At 37.0% G+C, this 22197-nt stretch overlaps 1 protein-coding gene across 1 annotated transcript in view; it reads right to left on the reverse strand.

The window, feature by feature from the left end:
• The window catches only part of PTPRC (protein tyrosine phosphatase receptor type C), a 58391-nt gene that overhangs the window by 1443 nt on the left and 34751 nt on the right, over window positions 1-22197 (reverse strand). Inside the window, exons 6-30 of the mRNA XM_041420721.1 lie at window positions 20939-20971; window positions 20465-20692; window positions 19782-19910; window positions 18813-18956; window positions 18043-18177; window positions 16720-16878; window positions 14450-14646; window positions 12610-12670; window positions 11836-11944; window positions 10973-11004; window positions 9658-9773; window positions 9045-9135; window positions 8872-8948; window positions 8585-8621; window positions 8063-8160; window positions 7060-7185; window positions 5493-5650; window positions 4996-5131; window positions 4299-4448; window positions 3770-3860; window positions 3309-3442; window positions 2333-2467; window positions 1897-2019; window positions 1293-1471; window positions 488-623 (exon numbers count right to left, since the gene is read on the reverse strand). Of these exons, the coding sequence (XP_041276655.1) occupies window positions 488-623; window positions 1293-1471; window positions 1897-2019; window positions 2333-2467; window positions 3309-3442; window positions 3770-3860; window positions 4299-4448; window positions 4996-5131; window positions 5493-5650; window positions 7060-7185; window positions 8063-8160; window positions 8585-8621; window positions 8872-8948; window positions 9045-9135; window positions 9658-9773; window positions 10973-11004; window positions 11836-11944; window positions 12610-12670; window positions 14450-14646; window positions 16720-16878; window positions 18043-18177; window positions 18813-18956; window positions 19782-19910; window positions 20465-20692; window positions 20939-20971 (3014 nt within the window). The remainder of the gene's footprint in view (window positions 1-487; window positions 624-1292; window positions 1472-1896; window positions 2020-2332; window positions 2468-3308; window positions 3443-3769; window positions 3861-4298; window positions 4449-4995; window positions 5132-5492; window positions 5651-7059; window positions 7186-8062; window positions 8161-8584; window positions 8622-8871; window positions 8949-9044; window positions 9136-9657; window positions 9774-10972; window positions 11005-11835; window positions 11945-12609; window positions 12671-14449; window positions 14647-16719; window positions 16879-18042; window positions 18178-18812; window positions 18957-19781; window positions 19911-20464; window positions 20693-20938; window positions 20972-22197) is intronic.

Raw genomic sequence — 22197 nt, forward strand, 5'->3', positions numbered from 1 at the left:
AAATATATGTTTTTTAGACTACCTAAGTTGTAAACAACATGTATTGTAGTGAGTCTGGAAGGTCATGTAATAACCTGCCCATATTGACAACACCCAGGTCTATTTTGTGCACAGTGTGTGCCACAGTTCCTCTGGAGTGACTAAACAAAACAGTCAGTGGCTGCCAGCCTGCAAATGGAATTCATCTCCCAGCTGCAGAAGGGACACTGCATGAACATCATGAACCAACTGCAGGAACAGCAATTAATGCAATTTGTAATTTGAAACTATAGACCCTTTGCCAAAGGCAGTACAGAACTGCAGCTCTGGATAGCTCGGACTCCTTCACTCCTATCAGCAAGCACCACTGCCCAAATGGTGGTGAGTGTGAATGTTCTGATTAGAATCAGTGCTCCCTATGCAGAAATTATGCCCAAGATTATGGGGATATTAGTGATCATGGTAAGTAGTCTCTTTTTTATCCTGTTAATTCATAAGATTTACTTACGAAGGTGGAGACCATTCCCAGCCTGGTGCGACGAAGTGATTTTACTACTTGGAAAACATCTACTACTTCTTCTATTTCTGCACTTTCCAAAAGGGTCATTAAAGCACAAAATACACCAGTCTGCTGTGATCCATCACTACAAGATGATGCAAAATATACATGTAAATTTACAAAGCAAAATCAGAAGTCTTCTGACTAAATGTTAGATATATTTTAAAAACTTCATACTGAGTTATATTCCAAAGCATTTTTGACTGGATTGAAATTGTCACAATTAAGTATACGTGTAGGATTCACACAGGACGTAGTTTACCTAGAGACTACCTGGACCTGAGGTACCACTTAAAGGAAATAGGGAAATTCAAAATTTGAGACTTACAGCCTCAACTATTGTTAGCAGGATTATCTTCTGGTTTAGAAGGCTATTCCTGGAAAAGGTCCTAGAAAAGTGCACTTGTATCCTGGAGTGAGAGATGATCCCAAAAACTCTACTGGATATTCACTAGTGCATCCTGCAAGTGCACTCTGACCTAGCATTTCCCCACAACACAGGTGCACCAGCCAAGAGGAGCTGCTCATAGCACCTGCTCTGTGCCCACACTTGCCCAAGAGAAGTGTGCATTCTTTTCATCACTACAATCCAAAAGGGCAACCTTGAGCAATTCAAGGAATCTTCTTTGGAGAGCTGAGTCTCCAGACACACGGAAAGGCTTGTGAGAAAAGGTAGGCATCCCAAAACTATGGTTGCTATGTATATCCAGAACTTAGAGGTAGGTGAATGTCTGTGTTCTGAATTCAGACCCACCAGCAGTGGACAAGCAGCGGGACACTGCGGGTTCTCCTGTTGTCCTCAGTGACTGGTCTGGCTGGAAGTTTTTGTTTAATGTTGAGAATCATGCTGACTAAATCTTTGGGGGTTTCTGGAACATCACAGCCACTCCACTGGTGGTATTGATACTGATACACCTTCTGAGTTTCTTTTGTCTGGAAAACAGCAGTGGAGATGTGGTTAATGCTCAGGATAAAATACAGATTCACACACTAACTCTATTGCTGCTGATTAACAAAGAATTATATTCCTGAGGAACTGCAGGGTGAGAGTTCTGCCTCATGAATATGAGGTAGGTAAACATCCAAGCTTTGTTCAAAGTAGAAAAGAGAGTTGATCTCCTAAGACTCCCCTACCACCATTTCAGCAACTCACTAAATAGAAAACTTGAGATAATTTATAGCATTTCTCATGATTGACTGTTGGTCTGGAAGAGAAAAATATTTCCATTAGAGCAGGAGTTCTGAGAACTGCAGTGGGAACTGTTTCTTCTCTTTCTTGAGGCTAAGTTTATAAATTTGTTTTTAAATTTAAAAACTCCTTGAAAACCATGTTTTGGAATTTGCAAAGAGACTTTCACCTTCAGATGTGTAACATCAAATGCACGTATGGTATAGCTAGGACCAGACTTGACATCTGCCATTTGAACTTCTATGCCATCATATGTTTGTTTTCCTTCTTCCCAGTACTGTGCACAGAGTTCCTAAAATGGATAAAAGTACAAGTCAGTGATTACCACTTAAATCTCTTTTTACTTTGCCTTCCACATGCACTTAGAGACTGTACTGACTTTAAAGGAGTTCCATGGTATTTTAAAATACAGCATCATACACTTTTCCCTCAAAAATTCTTTGGAAAGTAAATTAAGTAGGTAAATGATAGAGCAAAATATATTGGAAACGCAAATTCCTCATCCTATGGAAAACATTTGAGCAAGGGAATGAGAGAGTGCAGTGCAGTGTTTTGTTTGCATGTAGAGGATATTCAGTGTGTAAGTGTGCAGATCATGCCCCCACCTGATCTCCCTCCTTCAGCTCTGTCAGCATAACAACGACTTTGACTTTTCTTTGGAACACCATTTGCCAGAAGTCAGAGATAGTTTCCTGCAGTGGTCCCTGTGTTGCAATCATGGCTTTTGGACCCCAGTAACCCTATAAAAGAAACAATTCTTTTCATCAATTCATTTGAAATCTGATTGTCAAACACTAGAACTCGTCATTTAAGGAATACCCCACTAAATAAATTAATGAACATGTTTGTTTAAAGGGAAAACATGCCTTTCACAGTAGGCCTTACAGTCTTACAGGAATTCTACTACCCAAACGACACTAACCTCAGTCCACCTAAGAACATCACTTCAGACTGACAACAAGATATACTGATGCTGCAGTGGCTGAGATCTCACCCTGACATTTTTTGAAAAGCATATTTTTGAGAGGTAAAACATTCTGTTTTACACAGCCATTTGATTTTACCACTAAGAAATTGTGTTTACACCACACAAAGTTGGTGCACCAGTCAGTTCACACTGAGCTTCCTAAAAGCTGAATTTACCCTGAATAGGTATCCTAACAGTGCAGCATTTCAAAGGATTCAGATAAATGGAACTTAGCTAGTAATTCCATTAAAATCAGTTACTTCATTTATGACCAATAATTGTTCTTCTTTGGATATATAAGGATACCAAAACATTGTTGGCTCCAATTTTCACTGGTAGAGTTTGGTCCATGTGAATAACTATAGTCACATTTTACTAACAGGAAAAATACTAATCTGGTTCCAGCTGTAGACAGATGCCACGTAATGGAAATATATGTTATCATGAGGCCAGCTGAAGGCCAATGGTTTTAAACATAGATGGATTTCCCAATCAGCCATCAATTCCGTCTCCCTTATTCAACTAAATTCTTTTCTACTGTGATGCCAACAAGAGAATAAGAGTTTTAGCTGAAAGCTTGTCAAATGCCTACAGTGTATCTTCTCAATACATACAGTTATGAAGGAAGCATTGATGTATGTGCTGGACTCCTCACAGTCGCTGTCCTCATCCGAGGACTCATCTGAATCATGCTCACCCTCCTTACTGCAATCTTCTTCGTGCCTGATGGGCACGCGGTTAAAGTCATCTGTGTGAGACAAAATGTCACCGTCACAGCACACCCTTGGGTATGGCATTTGTGGGGGCCAGGGAATAGAAAGGCCAGTCCTTTCACAACAGACTGCAGAACCAAGGCCACCTTGTTTGAAATAAACACTCCCAATAATTCACATTGGTAAAAACTCATCTTTCTTTTTTAATTACTATAAGAATTTTAGAATTTTACAGTGTTCAGAAAACTAATCAAATACTACTCTATAAGACGAATTGCTCATTTTTTCAAAATTTTTCTAATAGAAGAAAACAGATAAAATAAGGCAAGGTGGGATAAAATAATGCAATGGAAAATACTTACAAGGAATTATGTTGGCATTCCTATTTTTGCTTTTATTTTCATCCCGATTCCCAGTGTTCTGTGTCCGCCACCCCTTATAGGATGGCAATCGCTGAAGAAAGAGGATATTTGATATTATGCTTGATTAAAATGGTTCTTGAGATCATTGTCTCCTCAGGACTCACACCCAGTCTTCATCTTGCAGTGCCTCTGTCCTAAACTTCAGTTCTTAAACTTTGGTATCATCTGAACTACCATTTAAAAATGCCTGCTACACCATGTACAATGGTAGAGGAAATCATGAACACAGACACAAGTAATCATTCTGTGAGCTCCATCTTTCTAAAAATATAAATGCCAAAGCAGAAGTAAAACTTCATTAGCATACAGCTTTTTTTCATGGAGGTAAAGAAACTTCTGTGGTCAGAGAAATAAAATAGCACCTAAATGGCCTAATGCCTGAGGTATCTCTCTAGCTAATGACTATTCTGCAAGGCAATTTTTAACATAAGTGGGAAGGAAGGGCAGCTGGAATACAAAGCTTATTTACCTGGAACTCTGCCTCCAGCAGAGAAGGCTCACTCGGGTGGTCTTTTCTTTTCAGATTGTTAAGGGAGGAATGCAGCTCTGAGAGATTGATCTCTGTTTCTCCATACTGATTGTATTCCACCAGTGCTTGATGAATAAGGATGTACTGTGACTGGTGTTTCCCATTTGAAGAGTTTACACATGAAGTTAAAGAGTTTAAAAAAAAATCATATCACTTTTTAAAATCATTATTAAAAACTATTACTCCTGTGATAATATCATTAGTGTTATTAATATTAAGCATTAACACTAAACAGATATCAAATTCAAGTGTTAAAACTTTAAAATGCTGAAATAAGTTAAAATCAGGTAATGCATCAGTCCATAACTTTTGTTGTACTCAACTCATATGAAAATTGCACTTGGGCAGATGTAATTTAGAATTTTTAAAATCTAGTTTCACTCTGCAAGCTCAGTTTTGCATTTATGACTTGTATGCCAAAAAAGCTGTTCTCCTTGGCTTCCTCATCTAAAGTCTGAACTTAAAAAGTTGAAGTTTCTAAAACTGAAAAATTATGTTGGAAGTTTTTTTCCCTCTTAATACTTTTCAGAGCTGTATTTTCTATGAACAGCTTCAACTGAACTGAGCAATGCACTTGTGAGAAATCCTGCTGAAGCCCTAGAACAGGAGAGTGGTGGCAGGAGTTTCAGGAAGATACCTCTACTTGGACCATGAGGCATCGCTGCCGACGCAGTTTCACAACGTAGCCATAAACATCCACTCTGCCCTCCGCGTCCAGCCCCTCCAACATGGCATCGATTCCGATGTACGTCCCCGTGCGCCCAACGCCGGCGCTGCCACGCACAAAGGGACTCGGTTATCCACAGGCAATGGCAACACAAACAACGATGAGTTTGCACTTTTAGTATCTTTTAATGAAAGCAAGGCCAGCATGGCCAAATACGGTGCTTATAGCCAGAGCAGCCCAACATTGATCTGGCGGTTTTTCAAAATGTATCCCCAGGTTTTATCAACCTGAACTTCTTTCATATCCTTCAGAAAACAGGCCTGGTGTATCTTTTGCTGCCTCATTTTCAAGTGTTTAAGTCACAAAATCTGGGATCAGACAAAGACTTTTGCCAGATCCCTTTTCTGAATAGCTTCATTTCAGTCATTTAACATTACCAATTTTTTTAAAGAACAACATATATTTACCTGCAATGAACCACGATCGGACCACTAAAAAAGTTGCTGAGGGCATTAACTCTGCGTCGGAGTTTGAGGAGGAGATGTGGATCCTCAGGGACTCCATGGTCTGGCCAGCTTGTGAATTGGATATGAGTGACATCTCTTCCAGCTGTCCTTTCTCTTCCCTAGAAAAAGTGAAGTTTGGTTTTTAATATATATCAATCAATATATATACATTAGTATATGTATACAGATGTATACATAAATGTAAGTGACTAGATTAAAGCCCAAAGCACGTGAGTATTGAGTGGACTTTGGTATCTTACTGCTAGACTAACAGAGAGGACATAAATTTTGATAACCATGATTATAAAACTAAATTAGAAAAACCCCTCAAAGACATTGCTTTACTGGCCAAGACTTATATGGCTGTACAGGCATATTTCCACTAATTAACCTCCAAATTCTTACTCATAGTTGAGTTATCCAATTGTGGCAGAGCTATTCATACAGTTGTTTGCCATTGTTTCAGTAATTATACATCACTCTTCTACCAGAACTGCAGAAGTCTCCACTTTTTTGCCATGGACCACTCTTCAATTCCTCAACCAATATCCATTTTATCTTTATTGATATGATGTCAGCTGAACAAAGAGCAGACAGTTCTAAAAATATCAGCCCTCAACCTGCTGCAGTCATTCATTTCTAATGTCATATTCCTTAAGGGACAGAGCAATGTCTTTGTAAATAGGTAGTTTTTAACATTCTGATTTGCTCACTGACCACACAAAGCTACAGCTTTCTTTTAATCAGACCACTTCCTGAGTAAATTTTAATGCAATATGAGACAGCAGAATAGGAATTTCCAGCTGTAATTGTGAATCAAAATGGGTAGATTCTGTTGTTTGCTGAAGATCTGCCAGCACATTTACTCTTTGAGTCTGAGTGCTTTTAGCTATGATTTGGGCTCATTTATTATCACTGAAATATTTTTGCAAAGGGCCTGAGCTGAGGATTTAGCTTTTGATGGCAAATTTTGTTCTCAATTACACACAGGGCAACTAATGTGACTTCAGATATGTGAAAGAGAGCAATTAACCAGCCTTAATGACTTCACACATTTAGAAATGGTGATTTTAAAACACTTATATTTATAAACACACTTGAGACTACCAGAATTTTTGATTGTCCCACTGTACAATTATCAGAAGGGTCACACTGATTTTATATGCAGAGGGGGTTATGCTGAGATACACACAAAGCAAATTTTTTGTGTTAGAGAACAAACTAAATATATAAAGACACTGCAGGGTATATATTAATTTTTTACCATTTAGCAGCATATTAATAGCATAATCCTAAATGTTGGTTCCAAAGAATTAAGGAAAGATACCTTTTGAAGTTGAGAAATATATATCTAACTCATATTTCTTGCAAGAAATTACACCTATATCTAAGTTTTCCCTTAAGCTATATGACGTTTAGGAAAGACAGCAGAGCATCTTCCACTGAGAGCTGACTCTTCTCTCTTAAAATACAGACTCCAAATGGACACTCCGGTTCCAGTCAGTCTCTCACTTTTGAGTCAACTTACATTTGTGATGTGCAGTTTCTGAATGACATAGTCTGGGCATGTTTTACTTTCATAGACCTTCACAATGATGTCCCCATACGTTGCAGTCCTGTTCTCCATTGATGGCCAGTACTGGGCACATTTGTTCTGTGAAGAGATGAAGTTAAGTAAGTGATGTGATGTGGTGATGTGGCAGAGAACTGAGAGCTAGAAAAAAGCCTAATTTTAAATAGATGGCAAATCAGTATAGCTTTTCCAACTTTTCAATTCCAAATATCCAACAACTCAGGTCTCTGACCTGAAATTTATGGCAATGGAATTTAACTTCAGATGTATAGTGGGGGAAAAAAAATCCTGTACGCTAGTTGAAACAAGGAAGAGTGACTGCTACTGTTGCCTGATGGCTGGAGAAATGTTTGCAGCTACTTCCATGCCTTGTTTTTCAGTCTTCAATGAGGGCTGCTGCTTCTGCCTGCCTGTAACATCAGCTTGGGTGTGCTGTAAATCTGCAGGCTGTCAACATCCTTAACTGCAGCTAAAACAGCAGTTCCCCTTCTTCCTGCTGTACCTGGAATAAGGAACAAAAGCGGGCCAGAAGCACCCAGCCTTCCACTTTAGAAAAGGCAGCACAGGTAAAATATTGTTTCTAGACTCTACTGAGGGCACTGCCAGGTTATCAGAATAGACAGGAGAAAAATAAAAGCCATACCTTTTCTGACAGATCTATGAGGAGCTACAGTTCTACCTTGAGCCCTTTTCTGGATTAATTAGCTGTAATTTGGAAGCTCACCCTCTGCTACACACCGCTGTGACTAAAGTGATATTTTCTGGTAAGACTGGTAATTCATAAGGCAACACTGTTTTGACATGCTTTTCAACACAGGTTCTGCCACAATGAGAGAACAGCAAAGAATGCAAAAAGCAAAGTACTTAAGTATGTAATTGAGCACAGCACAGCAACCCACTCAGCTTTCAGAGAAACATGGTGGAAAGATAGGAGGAGGGAAGGACGGATATTTCTCACCCTCTTTCCTTCCTCACAGCGAGTCACCATGACAATAATGGTTGCCTTCTGTTCCCAGATCATTCTCCAGAAATCATCTGTGGTTTCATCCTTGGGGCCTAGAAGGAGATAATTTAAGGGACTTTTTCAGAGTGCACCCACATGATAAAACACCTGCATGCTTACCTAGGCAATCTGAAGAGCTAAGCAGAGATCATGCAAGGAAGAGCCACACACTTGATTTCATTATGGCTGCTGCCAGTAGGCTACAGCATTTAAAATCTCTCATCTGTATCTTTAGTGCCTAGCTACAAAATCTGAAAACTTTCGGTGTAAAATTATACAACATGCGAAATCTGTCTTTGAAGTACGATTTATTAATTGTCACAAAAATTCCCTAAGCAAAAACTCATTGACAACTTTGTCATATTAAATTTCAAAATGTCAGATCTTTGTTTTTCCTTTAAGCTTACTAATAGGATTTTACTACTCTAAAATAATGGGTGAATAAAGAAAGCGTATCCTTTTAAGATTATAAATTACCTTGTGCAGCAATATATTTTCTTGGTTCTTTGAAGCCCTGTGAAAAGTACATTGTTATTAACTTTTAGAAAGAAAGCATGAACAATCTAAACGATTTTCAACTTTAAAAATAAATTCAATATGCAACAATTCAATAATACCAAATACATTACAAAGGTGAAAGCAACCCCAATGGAAATCCTCCAAGGTGCTGATGCTTCAAATGCACTGACTACAGGATTTCTTCCGTAGTATCTAAGTAAGATTTCTTCCATAGTATCTACTTTTTTAAAGTAAAGGTCACTCACATCAATATAACTTGCATTGATATAGTCTGATCCTGGATCTCCTGGCATCTCTGAGAGCTCAACACGGTTATGGTCATCTGTTTAAATAATTTAAACCAAAATAATTATATTATCTCAAGGCAATGACAATTGAAACATATATAAAACATGTCAAAATGATTACAAATACTCACATGGAAGAATATCAATGTAACGGTTTTTGTTCTGATTATGACTCTTTTTGGCCTCCTTTATAGGAAATTTACTGAAGACTCTAGGAATACTCTGTAAAATACAAAATTTATTTTATTAGTTAAGCCTAGATTTAAAATAGTCAAATGAATATGGAAATAATTTGGAATTACTGAATCTGGAAGGTAACATTTTACTTCATAAGACATTACTTCTTATATTTCTTATAGCTAAAGTTCAAAAAATTCTTCTTCTTAATATAGTTGGTATATATCTCCACAATTACGTATTATTTACATCCCCATGGCTATGCAGTAAGACAAAGTTTAAAAATATGTGTTAAAAGATACTTTAGGATAAGAGGTATTTAGACTGCATCCTTTATATTTTTGCTGAAGAACACTTTCAGGAAAAAAATAGTATTTTCATCTTACAATGGTGAGAGATTGCTAGCAAAATTAACTGTGGGCTATTTGACCTTAGACGAGAAGTCACTCAATTTTTTAGAATATTTATTTATTTCTAACTAGTACATGTACTTCAAACATGCTCCTGGATGGAATTCTTCCAACACCTGGATAAAAACTTGTGGTATATTTTGAGTGAAGGACAAACCTGAAATTCTTCCAAGAAAAGCCTTCCTTCATCTGCAATCTTCCTCTTGTATGTGTCCAGCAATAGCTCTGAGGGTATTGGCTCTATATTGAGAAGTTGCTTGTCATCATCTTTAACTGTGTAAATAAATCAAATGTTTATTGTTACTGATATTGAAAACGTCCATCACACTTCAGTAAATGTGATGCTAAAACTGCCAGATAAATTAACAAAGGTACTAAACTCTTTCTTTTAACCTGGTGCATTTATTTTTATAAAACTGCTGTTGCCTGAGCCAGCTGTGAGCAAACAGGCTGTGGGAATAAGAGAACTTTTCCAGATCTGCTGCCTGACTGGAGACACCTCTGGAGGAGGCCACATGCAGGGACACCACATCAGTACTTTTGCACAAACTGGTGACTGTGATATTCAGGGCACAGCAACTGCCTCAACACTCACAACAGTTACACAGCCTTGCCTTCAGCTTCAGTTCTGGTCAGTGATTAAAAAATAACAACATGTATCAGCTGACTTTCCACATTTTCTCAAATTTATGTTCTGAGTTGCAATAATCTGCAATATCATCTTGAATGAAAAAAAAAACAACTGAACAAGTTGTAACACCTCTTACTAGACATATATTCATTTTTCATTGACATTGAAAAGTTGTGTTTAAGCAAATGGATTTGAATTTCAAATTCACGGTCCTACTTCCCATTTAATGTAGTTACTTTTTGTGAATTTTAGTGTTCTAAATTATTTTTTACTTGAAGCTTTCTGGTATTGACTGATCCTGTCTTTCTTCACAGGCTTTGAAATCTTGCACAAAAAGGTGCACAAAATTTTCAGTCTTTGGGATTTGAAAGACGTCAAACTTTTTCAGTAAAAAATAACTTATTTATATATAGAATACAAATATAAATATTTATTAATATATATATTTATATAAATGTATATATATTTATATAATATTAATATAAAAATAGTCTTATTTTGGAAAAAGGTGCACAGAAAAGGGAAATTATGTTTTAAGATGGATTTTATTCTGGACTTATTCTCAGTGTTAAATATATCACAAACATTGTCTGGGATAATTATAACTGGGTTTTTAATTGACTAATAAGAATTTTTCAAACACTGATGAACTTTCAGTTCACTCAAGTATAAACACTTCTAAGTATTTACTGAAGTATTTTTGTCCTCCATATAAGGTGTTATCATGTTGATATCTGTAATCTGTCTATGCAACCTAGAATGCAAATAACCCAAAGGTGGTAGCAAGACCTGAGGTTAAGTGGAAATAAATATAAATTGCTAAATATATAAAGATACTTACCTGCAACAAGGTTCACGCCTTCAGAAGAATTGCTGTAGAAGCAAAAGCACCTGTAAATGCTTTGACTAGTAAGATATATATGATAATAAGTTAAATCAAATCAGTGAAACAACAGTGCTACACCTGGGACTATGCAGATGTGGTTGGGATCCTTGTCCTCCTGCCCTCCCGCCCCAAGGCAGAGAAACAAGGTGGCCACACCAAAAACCTGTAGTGCCTGCCTGATTTTGCCTGTCTCACCTACAACAAATGTGTATTTAATTTCTTCACTGAAGTGACTGCTCACACCATCTTCTTCCCTTGCTAGTGACAGAAAACTAACACATAACTAAAATACAGTAAGTTTAAATGGTAAGTAGCCACAGCATCAGGGAATGCAATGGCCATGCTTCTATTGCCATCCTCTGTGCTACAGAACTGCTGAGCCATCGAGAGGTCACTGTAATAAGCAACACCTCCCTGAGATATTGTTTAGGGTGAACAAGCAATTAAAAGAGTTCCAAGAAAGTGTGGATTATTTTCATTACTTTTGATTTAAACCATGAAGGAAATGTTTTCCACATATTTCTGATTTTTTTTTTTCACAAAACTAGGGACAAGTCATTTTTTTCTGTGCCTCAAATAAGGGTAGAGCAGAGACATTTTAAATCTATTTCATTATATTTGGGGTTTTTTGACAAACACAAAAAATTTCATTTCTTTTAAAAGATTTAAAGGTAAAAGGATATCTTTGCCCAGTATTCGTGGAACATTGAATTTGTAACATTTTGTCACTACCCACTGTGAAATCTTGTGGAAAAACCAAAAGCCACCCCCATGCCTCTTCCATTTATGTAAGAGAGGGAGACAAACATGAAGCTTACCTCAGCTTTTTTTTGTGAAGATCATAGATTTTGTACAGAACCAGTAGTAAAGCAATTACAGTCACAACGATCAAGAATGCCAAGAATATAATCAAGGCTCTAGAATTATCTACCAACAGAAAAACAGTACATTTACTATTTTAAAATTACTTTAAAAAAAAGAAACCTGTATAGTTCCCTAGAAACGGTGCTCATCAATTTTTGGTTTGGGGTCCTTTTTGATAAAAAAAACTAAACAGGTTTGAGTTTGCTATGCCAAAGTAGTGGAGGGAAATTTATGTCTTCATTAAGAAAACGTTCCCTTAAATTCTCCATGTCCACCTGTCAAAATGCCACAACTCATTGGTTCAGCATTACTGTGCTTGCCTCCTGCTCTGTGTGACCTGTACAGTGCAGCTCTCAGCTGTTGCTGATCTGGGAATTGGGAACCTCTGCCAAGTCACAGATGTTCAGCTCCTGAAATACAGGATCCCAACATAGGAAAATAGTCCAAAAGTGAATCATGTCAGTTAGAGAAATTAATTTCTAGTTGGATTTGATTGTTTCCTGAAGAAACCACAGCTGTGTAATAATTCTGAGTTATGATTAATGACTTGTCAACATGATGTGCTACATTAATACTGAATGGGGATATTTTTCAAATGCAGATCAAATATTAACTATAAAACAGGAAGTTTGGATTTTTAATTAGGAGCAATTTAACTGAATTCACAATTTACATTATTTATATTATGCTAAAATCAAAAGGTAAAGATGCTGTACATATTTACTTACATCTGGTTCTTATACTCCCCACTACTACTTTCCCATTGTATTCTCCATTAAAGACGAAGAGCTGCATGCAGTGGGGGACAATAATAGAGATGTTCAGACATGACAAGTAAAAATTTCTGCATACAATTCTTAAAAAACTAAGCACAATGGATTTTTCAAATTCATCCATCTATTGACAACATCATTGACAGCAGTGTCTGCTGTCAACCCCTGCATTGACATTTATAGTGCAGCTCAGGTTTCTACCCAAGTTACAGCAAGATCTGGATTCAAAAATATGGAGATGACAGGAAAAAGAATTTAGAAAAATAGGAAACATACTTCACAAAATAAAAATCAGATGCATCTCAAAGTAAAATCAATTTTATCTTTTACTAAGCCTCCCAAATCTGAAAAAATAACCGTGCAATATATAATAACCCCATTTGCTGCAAATGTAAATATACAAATAGTCCACTGAATTTGATGGTTTTAGTACAAATTTATGTATGGGTAGGTAATTCATAGAAGTTCAATTAAATAGGGTGTTTTCTTCCATCATTAACTTTCGGGTACTTTAAATGGTGTTAAAACACTAACTTTTGTTCAACTGTGTTTATGTTTTATCACATATTTAATATTTATTTGCTCTTTTAAATTTCATTAATAGAAATTCCTGTCAGATCTAAAAGACAACTTGTAGTCAAATATTTTACACTGGGGTTTTTTTTCCTTGTGAGTTTTCTATAACTTCACCAGAGTCCTTTCATTACCAGCTAAGCCCATAAGGCTTTCTCCAGTTTTTGGGCAAGAATTAAGCAAAATATATGCAAAGCAGAAGCCAGGATTTAGAGGTGCAGAAGCAAATTCTTTCTGTAAAGAAAACTACTCACTGAAAGTGGTGGACAAAAACCTTAAATGGCACAGAGGTCCTGTGCTACTGGGACAATGCAAGGATCTTTTGCTCCTACAGGACCTCATCTTTATTTTTCAAATATAAAGCTCTCTGAGCAGAATCTGTTGGGAAAATTCTGACAAAATATTGACATGAAACTGAGATTACTCAAGCTCCCTGATACTGCATTTGTGCAGGTAAAATCAGAGAAGGAGGAAAAGACTGTGAGGAATGAGTAAAACTGCTTCTTAAAAGTAGTAAAACTCCATCACTCTTACTGGTATCTTTCTTACCTAAACTTTACTGAGAGGAGCTATCAGGATATAAGAAATATTCCTACTGGCCATATTCGGGGAATCACACAAGGCCATTATTCATTCCCATATTCAGGGAATCACACACCCAAAAGGGTGAAATGCTGGACAGAAAATTGCAGGAAGCCTTGAGGAAAGTGAAGCGTGTAAACAGAGGATGCTATATTTTGTACAGACACAAGGACTGGCTTGTAAGAGGCTGATGTAAAGGCATGCAAAAGGATCTGAAGTGCTTCACACTAATTAGTCCCTGAAGAACCAAAAATCTTCATTCATTAAATGGAATATGTTTTAAAAGCTAAAATATCAGTCATACTCAAGAAACTATTTGAATCTTATGGAAACCCCAAACTTCTCCTGAGCCAAGTACAAGCAGTGTATTCTGCTTGCATTTTTCTTGCTGTTAGAACCTATGTGGAATAGCACACCAGGGATTACTTGATAGGTTAGGCACATATGCATTTTAGTTCCAAAATAATAATTACTTTTTTACACCTAAGGCCTACAGATTATAAATTGACTTCTCTGCCACCATATTTGCCTTTTTTTTCCCTAAAATCAAGCATAATATGCTTAAACAATGAAAATGCAGCAATATTTTGTATATTTTAATACAATATTTTGTATATTTTAACACAATAAGCTAACTTACCTTAAATGTATAGTTTGTCCTGTAAAAGAGATTTTCTCTTTTAAATTCACATTTGCTTTCATTTTCAATTTTTCCATCATTCTCCCAAATCAATATAAAATGTGCATATGGTCCAAATGCATTTTGTTTTTTGCATGTAATCTGGACAGCATTATCAGCTGTCAATATTGTTTTAACATGATGCACTTTTTCTGGTTCTGTAGACAAGAAAAGGAGTTACTTGCTCTATTCTCATCATTTCAAACCCAACATTTCAAGCTGTATGTGCTCATGTCTGTTTCCTGCCTTCCCTCAATAACTTGATATATTTTCTTCCTTAAAAATTTCAGTCCAAATTTAACAAGATAAGTAAAATCACCTTGACTTAATCATAAGCTTATCTAAACTGAAAAAGATGTGAAGTTGAACTGAAACGCTCTACTGACAGACTGCAAAAATAGTATGATGGCAAATCTCTCTTACATCTGACATCACTTTCTCATTTGGGGAACATGGGGCGAGACAAAACAGCAGAAAAAAAAAAGAGTTCTCCATGCGAATATTCACATGTAAGTATAGTTTCAAAACTATTTTAAATTAAATTTTCTCCCAGAAGTCACCAGTATATTCTAATATTTAGAATAATGTCCTTTCACTTAAGTCTGGCCTAAAGCCAAAAAAGCTTTTTAATGGTACAGAATCTGTTAAATCTAATCTGTGGTTTCAGACTCTAGTTTCTTCTGTTGCAGGTTTGTTGCAGGTTTCAGACTAAAGGGCACAGCCAAAGGACCTTTCTCTGTGAGCTGGTAAAACCGTTCAGAAAGTAAATGAGGCAGCCTTTGTAAGGCAGCCTCATTTTGGTAGCCATATCTCAGTAGCCACATTTCAGTAGAACGCCACCATGGGAATTTTCTACAAAAACATGTCAACTTGCAAAACAGCATATTGAGAAAAAATAAAACCCAAAAAACTGCAGCTGATTTTTTCTTCATGTGAAGAGCTAAGACCTGTAAGGCTCTATAAGCAGATCAAATATCCCAGGTGAGGAGTGGCAGGATATTTACTTGGCTGAGTGTGAGGTTACATCATAGCTGATCATTTTTATCCACAGGGCACATCTGTTAGATTGCTATTCCACATGCTGCTGGAAGAACTGTGACAAGGAGAAAGTGAACATTTCTGGAGGCAATGTATTTGTTGAAGATGAAAACATCTTTTATAAAATGTAGGGGTTTTCCTGCTTCCAAGGACTTGTGTTCCACTGACATGTCCTTCAGTTCAAGAAACCATAAAACCCTTACACTTCCTGCTTGATTTGTTATTAACTGTTGAGAAGGTCTAATTAATACCATTAATTCATGATGCAACTCGTTATTTTTGCAAAAACTAAGGGAAATGAGGTTGTTTGCATATCCATAAACTTATATTGTAGATTTTAATCTTCACCTGAGTTATTAAAATGAGTGGAATGCAGAAAGTGGGGGCTTCAAAAGATAATATGCTCAAACTAGACTTTTGTAGAGAAAAGAACCATGATCATGCTAATATTAGGGCTGCCTAAAAATAAAAGCCATATTTAAATTATTATTGCAATTAAGTCTCAGACAACCTGTTTATATTTATCAGTAAATTAATTTATCAGCTTTTTTATTTTTTTGGGGGCTTCAGGTGACTCTGTATACTTGAAACTATACATTTGAAAGGATAGCCCCAAAAATGCTAGATGTGCAAAAATGTGCAAAGATGCACAGACCTTTCTGTCAGCAGAAGGGATGGCACATATTTTTTCATCTTTAACCTAATGTTGGAAGCTGTGTACAGGTACATCCAAACCAAGTGACATCCATTACAGATGGACAGTGTTGGTGTAGCCTGAGTCTACTTCAAGCAAACAGGTAACTACACAACAGAAGGTACAGGCTGTACATCTTTGTAGCTTTCACGCTACAAAGAAAAAAAATCAAACTTTTTTATCTTTTTGTTTAATTAATTTTTTTTTATATTAGGATATAATCCTTCCTAAAGACTTTGCAAGAATTTCAAATGAATGAAATCTTTTCAAAATTATATCTATATAAGAAAAATAAAAATAGGAAGTGTATAATTCAAAAATAGATCAACATTAAGTAATTTTAAAAGGGACACTAATTATATGAATTTCAGTACAATTATTTTCATTTTAATCAGTTTCTTGGCTAATAGTAATACCATGTATAAAATATAATGAACTACACCAGGAAATTCTTTGTGTTAGTATCAGCCTAGTCATAACAGTTAGCAAACAGATTTACCTCCTGCCTTTGTTATAAATTCACAGCTTTCACTGCTACCTTCAAGCTTGTAATTGTGTTTGTTGATTGTATATGGAGTCACAGATACAGAAGCTTTGGTATAAGGTTCAAAGTCATTGTAAGCATAGTGAGTTGTGCTGGTTTCTCCATCATGAACCACTGAAAAAGGAAAATAATGAAATTAATTAAATCTATGTTACGAGCACAGGAACGCTTACACTTTATCAGAGCTACCTGAAACCACTGTCATGTGCACTTCTATTTTAATTACCTTAATCTGGTTGCTTTGCTTACTAATGCTAAGTGAAGGCTCAGGAAGAAGAGGAAATACATAAATACACAGAGAGTATTTACATATAGAGAGTACATTCAGCCTGAGAAGGGGTAAATAGGAAGGTGTCACTGCACACTGAGCAAGTCTATCCTGGTGTGATGCCTGAGATGTGATGGTAGCCCTGCTTCCAGGAGAGGCAAACAGCAGAAGAACAGAATTGCATGAGAAGCAATATGAGCAGAGCTGGTGCCTGCACTGCACTGGGCTTCAGTGCCCCCGGGAGCTGGGGAGCCTTTCTGTGCCTCCTTCTGCCTGTTCACCATGGGGCCTCCCGGCAGCCACACGTTACTGCCTCTGTCTCCTACAGTGGCCAAGCCAAACCAAGCCACACCAACTGGAACATGGGGCTGCCACCCTTTTGGGTTGTGGTCAAATTCGGGGCATGGAGAATGGGAGAGATGATTTGCATCAGAGGAGCACAGGAGCATGACAGCCTTCGGTTCCTGTGGCAGCCCAGGTTTACATAACTGCAGTATATGAACAGAAAGGCTGAATTAAGCCTAAAGGATTAATCAAGCCAGGACTAGCTTAAACCTGATACATATTTATTATTATCAGGCTCTTCATAGTAAAAACCTCATTTTCCAATCCTTGTTTTGAAGAAAAGCTTGCACCTGGAGAACATGGATCACAGTACAATGGATACAAATTTATTCATTGAAATGTAAGAGGGCCGAGACCAGCATATCTGGAAGGAGTGGCCATTTAGCAGAAGACAATCCCCTGGCTACACCCATCTAAACATGTTTATGCCTAACTGCCGTACATTTGTGCCACCCGAAGGGTGACAGGGTCATGTCCTGACACGGTAAACTGAATAATCTCAACTAAAAGTTCAACAGGAACAACCTTAAAGGAAGGAAATTTTAGTATTTGTCTAAAATAAATTACAGTATTAAGAGATTCCAATAGGACTTGACAGTGCATTTATGCCTGGTGCTCTGTAATCATGTACATGCAATGAATTATTTAAATGTGAATATACTTACATTTGCCGTTCACAAAGAATTTCACGAAGTAGCCTTTATTGGGACAGTTAGAAGTGTCCCCAGGTGCTGTCCAATTAACTGTTACACTTCTGTTAGTCAGATGTATTATTTGAAGGTTTTGTGGTGCTTCTGGAACTGTTGTAAAAGAAAAATAACAATAATTAGCAATAAATGAAAATAAAAGTATTCCTCTTTTGACCTATTTTGATTAATTAAATTGAATTTCATCTGACACTACAGCAAGATACCAACAACATATAATACTTTTTGTACTCTGTTTCAAGAAGGTATACATAAGTATAAACTGAGTATACGTAAAAGCATCATATTACAGTAATTTCATATATTTAATTAATTCAGGACAAGTGAATACAGCAACATCAAATTTTACTAAAATTGTCCAATATCTTCATATCAAGAATTTAAGACTGGTTTCAGACTAGGTCTGCACTTTTTTTGTATATGCATCTTCATTCAAAATTCCATGTAGCTGATCATGTTCTCAGTCTCCAAAACAGCAATAAAAAATAATCACAGTCTCTGATAGAAGGAAAGAAGGGCTCAGACTGGAAGAGTGAGAGGGTGACTGCAATGAAAGAACAACCACTAGGGCAAGAGACCAGGAAGGAGGAGCTGAAGGAGAAGCTGAGTGTGGCAGAGAATGCTGCTCAAAGTGTATCTTTAACCCCAGGAAACCCAGATAATGGGTTTCATAGTAGGAGTTGCCAGAAATATGTGGAATCTAAACCAAAAGTAAGCATTACACTTACCAGCACAGTCTGTATATATGGCGAAGTTTGGGTTGGCAACATTGCTTTCTTTAAAATGTATGGATCCAATGCAGTCGTACCGACGGTATGGTAATAAATTTTTCAGCACTTCACAAGTTTGATTTTGATCTCTAGACATTGAATCTGTAGACACAAGAAGAGCTTTACCAATATTTTTCACAACTCCATACGTATGTGGCACCATCTTGAGATTTTCTCTACCATATTTATTTGATATCATTTGTAATAAACTATCATGATATTCCAAGCAGAAAAATGTACAACCTGATCCAATGACTAGACTTTATGTTCTTACATACTAACTTAGTTTGCATAGACCTTTACTTTTCATCAGTAAAGGTCATAATTTGACTTTCTAAGGAAACAGTTTTCCTACAGAAATCCAAACATGTCATGGGGAGTCTGGCAGTACCCTGGAATGGCTTCCTAGCTCTTCAGTTCCCTTAAGCAGGAAATCTCCAGCCCCAGACATCCATCACCCATTTTTCTGGGACACACGAGGCCATTCAGCATCCATATGTGCCCTATCACACTAGGTGCCTCTGAGCCAGCATGTCCTCAGGCCAGCTGACTCCAAGAGCAGAGAGCCTGGCCATCCAGGAGCCTGCACAGCCAGTGGCCAAGGCAGCCTGCAAGGGGTCAGCTCACAGCATGAGCACAGACTGCAGCATTTCCAAACTGCTCAGCTCCCCTTCAGAAAATCAAACAGGACCTCAAAACTCTCCAGAATTTGTGCGACTTGTGAAGCTGGTAAACTGAGCAAAACAGGTCTCTGGGTTTGAATTTTCCCAGATCCGCACTTGTGGTGATGGTAGTCCTCCAACTGGCAATCACATGAATTCTGAGCTACCCTTATCTCAGACTGGCACAATTACTTTAAATCTGCCAGTCTCTCACCAATAAACAACATCAACAACACCTATAAAGACAAATAAATAAAAAACCCACTTTTAGAATAATTTAGAAGTAATGTCCCATTGCAGGTAACAGTCACACCAGCACAGGAAAGTGAGCTACTCCAACATAAGAAGGCAGATGTATCGTTTGTGTCCTTGACTTCAAAATGTTCATTGGCAACTGGAAAGGAAGATTATATATTGTGACATTGGATATACTGAGTCTTTAAAGAACAGTTCATCTATGTTTTTTGACTTGTTCTGCAATATGAAGATACAATCAGCATACAATAATATGCAAAATTTAATAAGAAATGGAAAGCAAAAATTGAAAAAAACCTTCATGAGATAAAGACACACAGGTATTCAAATAATAAATTAATGTTTTAGTGCAGACATTCAGCATAATCACAGGCTTTGAAGTAGTGGCTGGTCTTGCTATTGTTTACCACAGTGCACATGGCCAGTGCAGCTAAAGTTCCCTTTTTTTTTTTTTTTAGTTAAAGAACTATGGTTTGTTTTCATTGTACTTTAAGAAAATACTGAGAAGTTTTAATATACAACTTTAGAATAGCTTGCAAACCATGGACAAAATATGAAAACTTGCTGTCTGATTCTCTGAAAAGCAAGAAGAATAGACAAAGAAACCTGGGGAAGCTGAATTACTGCATATAAAAATAAATTTAAAAAAAAAAAGAAGAAGAAAAGAAACTACTAAAAGCCTTGTACACCTACCTTTTGGAACAAGAAAAGAAGAAGAAGTCCCATCTGAACACCTGCCATTTTTAACTCCAACAGTGTAATTCTGGCATTTTGGAAGCTCTACTGAACGGTTGCTGGAACTCACAGTTTTGTCTATGCCATCCCCCAGAATACGATATTCTGTGTCTTTTGTGTGAATTTTCAGTAAAACCTCAGCCATTTCAGGGTTGTTCTTAGAGTCTTTTATGTCTTCAATAATAGCTAAAAGAAAAGCTACTGTAAATGGAGGTGAAAAGACCAGAATTGTTAAATAACTTTAATCTTTCTTCTTCCAGAACAGGAAGATATTTTATAAAACAACTAATTGATCAGTTTGTTGTGGGGTTTTTTTGGTGGTTTTTTTTTTTTTTTTTTTTACTGCTTTATCAGCTTTACCAATTTTCTGTATTTGAGTTGACTTTTTGGTCACATTTCAAGACTGAAGAGAATAAGGGGTATGGTTCTTACCACAAGATGCTTCAGGTATCGCTGTGGTAGTTTCTATAAGAAAAGAAAATAATATGAAGGTCTGTCTTAACAGATTGGCTATTTTTCCCACAGAGCATTGGAGAAGGGTGAGCAGAACTGCCCCTAACTCTTTTTTCAATATATTCAACACAAGTAAAGGTCCTCTCACATTTGAAATAGGGAAGAAAACTATACATAACCCCATTCTTTAACTAGTTATTTTAGGGACCATGTGTCTTTCACAATTTTCCAAGGACATCAATGAACTAGAAATGAAACTGGTTATTAGTAACATTTCTGAGTACAGAATTACACAAGAATATTCCAAAATCACACAGTCTCATAGCAGTATGATAAACTACAGTAGTTTTCCAGGATATCTATGCTGTGGAACGGGTAACTGAGCTGTATAAAATGTCACCAAAGAAACAAAATTTACCTGCTTTTTGCACTGCCACTCTTAACCTTTGGGAAGAGATTTATACAACAGTACAGATCATTTAATGACTACTTTTACACCGGGATACCCAAAAGAAATTTATGCTGGTATTTTCTGCAGACGCTTAAGCAAAGGACTTCATCCTGAAAAAAATTACTTGGTATATCCCAAGGTAAAGGTGTCACTAAAACACACCAATGTCTATTTTTTTCATAGAAGGTAGGCCCTAGATTTGCCTGCCTCCAGGCTGGGAGTCACCAGCTGGATGGTGGCCCTAAGGAAAGGGCAAAGTGAGAAGGACCACTGGAGAGTCACCAAGACTGTAAGGGGCAGAGCACCCCCAAGTAAAAGCTCTGTTCAGTTTGTCAAAGAGCAGACAGCAGCCTACAGCTACTCGAAGGACAGTTCAAGAAGATGGAAAGTGTCCAGCTCCTGGATGTACTTTGCACAAGCACATACATGTATTTTATTGACCTCACTAATTTCTTACAACCCAATGGCAACTAAAATCACTTCAAGTGCTTGAACTGCTGTGTGAAACCAAAGGGAAGACACCAGAAGAGAGAGAGGCACACAGATCTTAGATGTATTCACACTTTTTTGATGCTTGGGCAAATTTCTGTGAATAACAAAAGGAGTACTGACATAATAATTGAGAGATTTACCCTCCTGCTACATGCCACTGTGTGGACCTAATTTCTATTTTGCACTTGCTTGACAAGTAACAAATCTTGTATCTTTAATATTACTCATGAACAGTTAGTAAGGCTCATAAAAACATCCTTAAGGTTAATACAGTTGAATGTCTAATTTGTATGCT

This window comes from Onychostruthus taczanowskii, unplaced genomic scaffold, assembly GCF_017590055.1.
Source record: "Onychostruthus taczanowskii isolate IOZ18803 unplaced genomic scaffold, ASM1759005v1 scaffold65, whole genome shotgun sequence".
Taxonomy (NCBI): Eukaryota; Metazoa; Chordata; class Aves; order Passeriformes; family Passeridae; genus Onychostruthus; species Onychostruthus taczanowskii.